The sequence below is a fragment of the Phaethon aethereus genome, assembly GCF_964289735.1.
Source record: "Phaethon aethereus genome assembly, chromosome: 1".
NCBI lineage: Eukaryota > Metazoa > Chordata > Aves > Phaethontiformes > Phaethontidae > Phaethon > Phaethon aethereus.
The window spans coordinates 111,404,443-111,412,083 of NC_138575.1; the positions used below are offsets into that span (position 1 = coordinate 111,404,443).

At 34.6% G+C, this 7,641-nt stretch overlaps 1 protein-coding gene across 1 annotated transcript in view; it reads right to left on the reverse strand.

Annotated features, from left to right (window-relative positions):
• Window positions 1-7,432, reverse strand: part of TMPRSS15 (transmembrane serine protease 15) — a gene marked incomplete at its 5' end in the record, with an annotated part of 55,154 nt that extends 47,722 nt beyond the window's left edge. The window contains 5 exons of the mRNA XM_082008414.1: window positions 1,063-1,205; window positions 3,490-3,534; window positions 4,361-4,428; window positions 4,729-4,859; window positions 7,288-7,432. Of these exons, the coding sequence (XP_081864540.1) occupies window positions 1,063-1,205; window positions 3,490-3,534; window positions 4,361-4,428; window positions 4,729-4,859; window positions 7,288-7,432 (532 nt within the window). The remainder of the gene's footprint in view (window positions 1-1,062; window positions 1,206-3,489; window positions 3,535-4,360; window positions 4,429-4,728; window positions 4,860-7,287) is intronic.
• Window positions 7,433-7,641: the final 209 nt, after the last annotated feature.

Below are 7,641 nucleotides of genomic sequence, written 5' to 3' on the forward strand. Positions count from 1 at the left end.
AAGTTTGACTACTTCAGAGTTCATCAATAGATATAAAACCTTTTAAAAATCTCTTCATAATTTTCTTTGGTGGCGTTTTTGAAATATAATGAGCAATCACTTTCTACAGTGATTTGCAGTTATTTAGAATAAATTCTTATATGTGGTGCAGAGAAATAAATATGTCGAGCCTCTGAATTTAGACATTGAATATCTGAAGAATGCACCTTTTAGAATAGAGTAAGAGGCATTGCACACCAGATGTCCCATTCCTCTTAAAGCAATCAGTTGCTACTTAATAGTATCTCCAGGTCTTCAGATGTCAGCTAATCATCTTCCACTTCAGAGGATTCAAATTATGTTTTATCCTCTTCCTCCGTGAAGGTCTGTTTTGAAGCTTATTGAGGTAAAAACAAGGATTCCCATTGATCTTGTTGGACTTCCACTTAGGCTTTGATAAATTTTCTAGTACTTACATAAAATCACTATACTTGTTTATTTGCAGAATTTAAAACTACCTAATCTTTAAAGCCACATTCCTTTTTTTCCATTTACACTTCACCTAAAGTTTAGAGGAATATGAAGTTTGTTCCTTGGGTGTAATCTAGAAGCCACACTTTGTGTTCAGTTTGTTGTTCTTACTGATACCTTTTCAATACAAATTTTTCACTCACCGTGCGGTTGAGCTCTTTTCCTTATTCTTTAGCAAAACAAAAAACAAAATTATAATTGCATTTACTTATGAAGTAACACTGTTGGGGCTTAATTGTTTTAATTTGAGGGATAAGGAAATTACAAATGTTATGCTACATAAAAGAGTTGAAATTGAGTGGTTTTCACTGGGAAATCACTACTTTGTCCTTACTCCCTCCTTAGCGACCATACACAATGCTGACTCATACTTTCTAGTTGACAAAGTTGTAAATGTTTCTTTCAGCTGCTACTGAACGTTCTGTAGTGGGGAAGGAGGGCACCCTTGAGCATAAGTGACAATCCCTTTGCTGTTTGGGAGCCAAAGTTTTCGTTCATGTTACCTGTAGTTCTCAAGGATTTATATAGAGAAAAAATGTTTACTGGCATTACCTGTGACTTGTATGCTGTTCACATCAATTTTCAAAGTCTGGGTAACATTAGTTGTATTTGCGTTGATACCCAGGACCAGCTCATTTTTCACTTTCTCAACTGTTACCACCTGGGTAAAATAAAGGCTGAAGATGACAACAACACTAGCAATACAAAACAGAGAAGGTGGTTATTTACACAGGCTAATGGAGTAAATCCGATATATGACTTATCATCTAGACAATATTTCATTCTAACACAAGTTCCATTTGCAAAGTTGGAGTATCTTTTAAGTGTTGGCTGGCAAAGATGACACATAAAGAAACACCTCTTAATTATCAAGTAGGTTTGAACCTTGGAGAAACATGTTTTTTCCTTTATCTACTCTTATTTTCACTGTGGAAAAAACCAAAACAACATTCACATCAATTGCTGCAATGGAGCTGAATTTGAATAAACTAAAGGAGAAGTAAGTTTATTGTTATTCAACAGGTCTTCTAGTTTAAGCCCTAAAATATTGATGGTGAACCTTGAAATGTTATGAAAATGATATAATATATTAATGTTACAAAAATATAATACAAAATGATCACTTCTACAAATCAAACATCATCTGTGGATTCTGCATCTATAAGTATCTGCTGTGTGACTGCCTGGATTCTCATAAGGAAAGAATAATGGCTGAAAGCACAGATGTTTTGAAATCAGTGGTTGAACTACATTTAACTTCTACGGGGTCTGAATTTTATCCAGAGTGTTGCCTGTTTGGTCTCTCCCATCCCTTCTAGATACTATTATTTTTATATTTGTAGCTAGATTAAAGTAGTGCTTGCTAAAGATACTGTTTTTCTCCATTTACTTAAATTTAGGTGAAAACTTTTTTATTCTTAAGCATTTATACTACCCAACTGCAACTGACTCAGCAGTGCTTTTTGATAAGGGGTAATTAATCCTGCCATTTTGCTGAGCATAGTTTGCAGTTTGCAATATATGAAAAAACTCTCCTCTCTAATTTCTTATGTTTCTGATAGCCTCTAGGCCATGCTGAGCAAACAAAAGCTTTTATTGCTATCCTTGTGACTCAGCAGAGTTTCAAGGGTGAAACAATAAGGAGAATGCCCAAAGGAGTAAACACTTTTAAAATGAAAAGAGCCAACTAGAAAATAATTTCTGAGACAAAGTCGTATTTCAAATATTATTTCAAAGCAGAAATGAAGACAGATCCTTACTGATGTATTAAAAAGCCAGATCCAACATTCACTGACATCAGATTTTCTGTTATTTCTGTGGTATTTCTGTTAAGATACAGGGGTGGAATTGTTTTTACCAAATATAGATGTTTACAGTGCAGATATCTAGATTCCTACTGTAGTTGATGGAAAGAAGTAAGCTGTTCTTCGGCATAATTGATCTCCTCCTAAAAAAGGCATCTAATCTGACGAGATGACTGAGAGAAAACTTTGAAGACCCATCACTTACAAAGAGAGTCTTGAGCAACTAGCTCAGAGATGTCTACATCTTTGACAACCACAGTTTGATGAGACTAGTTCCGTTCTGTGTGTAGAAACTAAATTGTGATGATTGGATCCACCTTCACAAGGACAAAAACCTTGAAGTGACCTACTCCCACCACTGTGTATTCAGTTCCCTTGATGTTATAAAATCCTTCAGAAAGTGATCATACTCCACCTTTCTAGCTAATTAGTTTTATGCCCTCATTATTCCAATCCAATGATTGCTCTAAATCAAATCTGTTTCCCATTTTTAACATACATGTATTCACAGCTGGCTAACATCCATTTTTCTTTTGCAAGCATGATCATTCAGCTGAACTATCTCCTCTGAATACTTATCCAATTTATGCATTTACAGAAAACGTTCATATCACAAGAACAGCTGGTATCACAGAATTGCATCGTCTGTTGTCATGTAATGTGCAGTTTAATTTTGTGGTCTCACCTATAAGACAACCAATAATATCATTCATTTCTCAAGGTCTTCCAGTTCTTCTAGAGTCTTAATCTTTTGTCCTCTGTTTTGTTCTTGCCTATCATAGTGTGTCATCAGACCTTTCTTTATTTAAAACTTAAGTTACTAATGATAAAGTGAGATCTGACCCCCCAGTCTAAGCAGCTTCCACAAGCAAGCTCAGCACAAACTGACAATCCTTTCCTTTCCAGTTAGTTTCCTAGCTACTTCACTGTCCTTACCGTTCTCATTTTTCTTTCTAAATTGGCAGTCCCAGGGACTATTAAATTTTTTTTTTTCTAATCCTACAGGATGTTTTTGGAGGAAAGATGTCTTGAAGCTTCATATGTTCTTTCGAGGGCCTTATCCAATATCTAAAGATGCATTTTTTCATCCATTTGCTGTTCACAGAACTTTCTAAATTAAGAGCATCATTGTCTCTTGCCCATATTTTAAGTAAACTTTGTCATATGCAATTACCCAGTCTCTGACTTCTTGACTCTTTCATGGCCATCTTCAGATTTCCTGTAGAAAAAAAAACCCAAACAACAAAGCACAACACAAAGCATATGTTTCTGCTTGAGTTTATAATGTGGATAGGATGGAAGCATGTTCTGAAACTTTTTAATAATGGGAGACATTATTACATGTGTTTTCCTGAATCAGGACCTTATTAAGATCATTGCAGAGTTAACACTACAGACCTCACTGCATATACTGGACTTTTTTCCAGCTGGCCTTCAGTAGGACAACCAACATAACAGGATATTGAAAAAAAAAGGAGGTCAAACAAATTTTAATAAATGAAGCAGGTCTTACTGTACCTATTTTATAGACTCCTTAGGACACACAGGGTGCGGCATTACCTGGTGTCAAATGACAGCCTCGCTTGCACCCTAAGGAGTATGAGTTAAGTGGATCCATGCCCATAGGGACATATGAACGTATTTCCATTCATCTCAGCTTATGCCAGCAGATCTCTAACCTGAACTTTCTTCTAGATGGCAAGGGCCAGCAACCCTGCAAACAGCACAACTAATAGACCTGAGGGAAAAAAGAGTTTTTAGCAATTCTTTAAAATATAGAAGTTTTGTGAGTTGGTCTTAGGGCTCAGCCTTACTGGTTTGGTCAAGGCATGGACATGCAGGAGTCCAAGAAGGAACCTTGCCCAAGGAAACACATTGTGTCAAACTTCCCACAGCAGTACTTGGAAGACGTAAGACATGAAAGGAATAATATAATATTCCCAAGAATCTCTTGAAGAGCAAGGTATTCATAAGCACTTCTGAGAGAAATAGCTAAGTGAGGAATTTTGACATTTATTTGCAAAGTTTAATTAAACTGTACCTACTTGAACTGAGAAATTTCACATCTCTCAAATTCATTTTTCAGATCACTTGCTTGAAAGACTTTTTGTATCTAGATGGAAAAGAGAAATCTTGAATCAATACAGTATTTAAAAATACACCCAGTTGCACACACATTCATGATTTAATACTAAATAATATTTCCTTCCCAATTCTAGACTACAGAAGCAAACTTTTTCTTTGATGCTTTACTGTTTTTCATAAATAAGGAATATCTTGAATTCTGACCAGGCTTAGGACATGAAGTATCTCATTTTGGAAAGAGGAAAAAGCCATCAACAACAGGTCGTGTTAGGGCGTTAATATACGTACCACATATTCTTGAATTAACCAGGGACCAACAGGTTCTTACCAATTGTTCAACATCAAAGGCAAGGACTTTGAAATCAGCTGATGATCTGTTTTGCAAAGCAGGAGTGAATGATGTCCCAGAGAGTATTTTAAAAGTTCCCACGTAGACATGAGTATTCCCATGTGCTTCAGCTAGACAATTAATAATAAAATTCAATGTTTTGAATTATGTAGAAATAAATGAGAAACATTACATTAGATTTTATCCCACACAGATCATCAATACAACAACTTAGCTTTCTATTTTGCTTTGTAATCAGAGATGTTTTGCCTAGTGCTGATTCAAAAAAAAAGTGATAGACATTTTTCAATGTTTACGATCATTATGGCTGTAAACGTATTTTTATGAATATGATTTTTCCTTGGTTTTCATTAGTTTCAGTTTTGTTTTAAATGCTGTTTTCCAACACCACTGTGAATGGATAAAGGGGACAATGGTGTGTCCAGTTATGTCTAACACAAGGGACAAAGATACATGGGAAGAATGATAGTGAATAATGAGGTTTTTGTGTGTTCTGAATTAAAAATATTAAGAATTACTACTTCCCACTCTTTGTATTAAATGCAGTGCATTTTTTATATAAATGTACACTGTTATTCATGACAGCAGTGGAAACACTGGTATCAGACTAGATATACCATTTTTGACCTGAACTTTCTTATGCATGAAAAGCTATGAGAATTTATCAGGAAACTAGATAACTGGTCCTTACTGCAAATTTAATCTTGATTTTTAATGTATTACAGCATAAGAGATATGCATAAAGAAATTCATTCTACATTAAAAATATTGCTTCACTGTGTAACGAACTTGAAATTTTCAGACAAGACCTGAATAAATGTGGTTAATTGATAAAAAATGCCTTTTGCTTACCAGTTACAGTATCAGTGGTATTTTGGGGTTGTGTTTGAAGGCATTAACATCCAAAACAAGTTTTAACATAAAAGCAGGTAACATAAATACTACAGTAAACAGCTTGTGATGGAAGGCACAGCCTAGTGACACCGATTTACTACTATCAACTGGTAACAGTAGACTACTTTTGAGCTTCTTTGTGGTCATTTATCCTTACAACAATTGCAAATCTGTTTGAACAAATCTTTCTAAATTGCAAAGGCCTTTTTTTGTTATATATGTCAAATATAATTTTAATTTATATTTATTATTTGTACATGATTAAATTCTTGCCTATTCATCTTCTAAAACCTAAGTCATCAATTTAAAGTCTGTCTCTAACTAGATACAATAATACCTTTAAGCTACTTTTATTTTTCTGGAATGTGATAGTATTCTGGTATGAGGGGAAGAAAATCAGTAAGGACAACAAGTTTTAAAATCTGGAATGAAAAACAATAGCAACTAAAGGAATAAATGTGAATATTTTGACAATTTTTTTTTTTTAAATATGGCTTACAGCTAGTTTAGTCTTCATGTGCTTCAATATGAAATAGCATGGACTTTTGGTTAATGAAAGCACCAAAAACATCAATGTATCAGAATTATTTTTTCAGCTACAAAAATCACTATAACGAAAAAAATTATTTCTTGAATATTTTGCCTAACCTACTTCCTTCATTTCAAAACGTCTTTTTGCTATTAGCTGTGAGGGCTCCATATACCTAAATACATCTCCTTCCAAACAACAATCTAGATCACAGGAGGGATGATGTTGGAAGAAAGCTCTGGAGGTCATTTTGTCCAACTCTTCTGCTCAAGGAGGGCCATTCTTCAAGGATGGAGACTCCACAAACTTAACAGTCTTTCACTGGACAGTAGCTCGATATCTCTCATGTACTGGGGAGCCCAGTATTGGACACAGTACCCCACGTGTGGCCTTACCAGTGCACAGTTAACATATAACAACAAGACATTTAAATCAAAATTTCAGTTTGAAATTGAAAATCATTTGAAAATCATCCTACATCAATTTTTTAACTTACTGTACTTTGAGCATCGGTAGCTTAATCCTATCACATTCTGAACATTGGCTAAATATTAAGAATGACTTACCTTAACTTTACACAGGGCTGCAAGCTGACTGTCTAATGCAGGATCTCTCTCACACCAATAAATTACTTCTTTAAAATATCTTTTTTATAAAAATGAAGATTCCAAGAGAAGTAGAACACCTAAAGCTCCCCACAGACTTCAGTGGATTATCAATGTCTTTCTGAGTCAAACCTCATACGTGGAGAAAAAAGCAAAAATTCACAATTTGCCATATTACCTTCTCTAGTTGATGAATACAATTGAATAACCAAAGCTTTATAGCTTGGATTGCATTTCAGGGACCTATCCCAAAGTCTAAACTATAAAAATTCTTTTCTACTGCTTCAGGACATGCTTCAAGTGCTTGTGGTTTTGCCTATTTTGTTCAAATCAATGTCCAGGGGGAGAAGAGGACGAAAATATTAAAAACACTCAAAAAAATGAAAGAACCGCGTAGCATTAAAACCATAGCATGAAATATGAAATATAATTACAATGACAACACTACTGGCTTCAAAGTCTGAACATCTACTGAGGAAGTCTTGAAAAAGTTAAAAGTTGTCTACTTACCTCGTTCTAACTCCTGGATTGATAACCATGAAAGTACAATCAGTCCAACACAAACACACACAAAACCTGCAAGCAGGGAAGCAAACAAAATTTCGTAGTAACTAAGAGGAATAAATTTCTTATCAGATGATTTTTTAAGCTTCATTTCTGTCTTGAAAGCTTGTGTGAATTAAGGACTGACAAAAGGCACAACCTGAAAAGGAGGTTAATAATCCACACGAATAAATATTTATAGGAGATGCTTGTAAATTAATTACACCATAAAACTTCATTGACAAAGGTTTTTACAACATTTCTGAACAGTCATATTCATGCAAAAGATATGCAAATATGAAGAAATGTCTTCAGATAGGA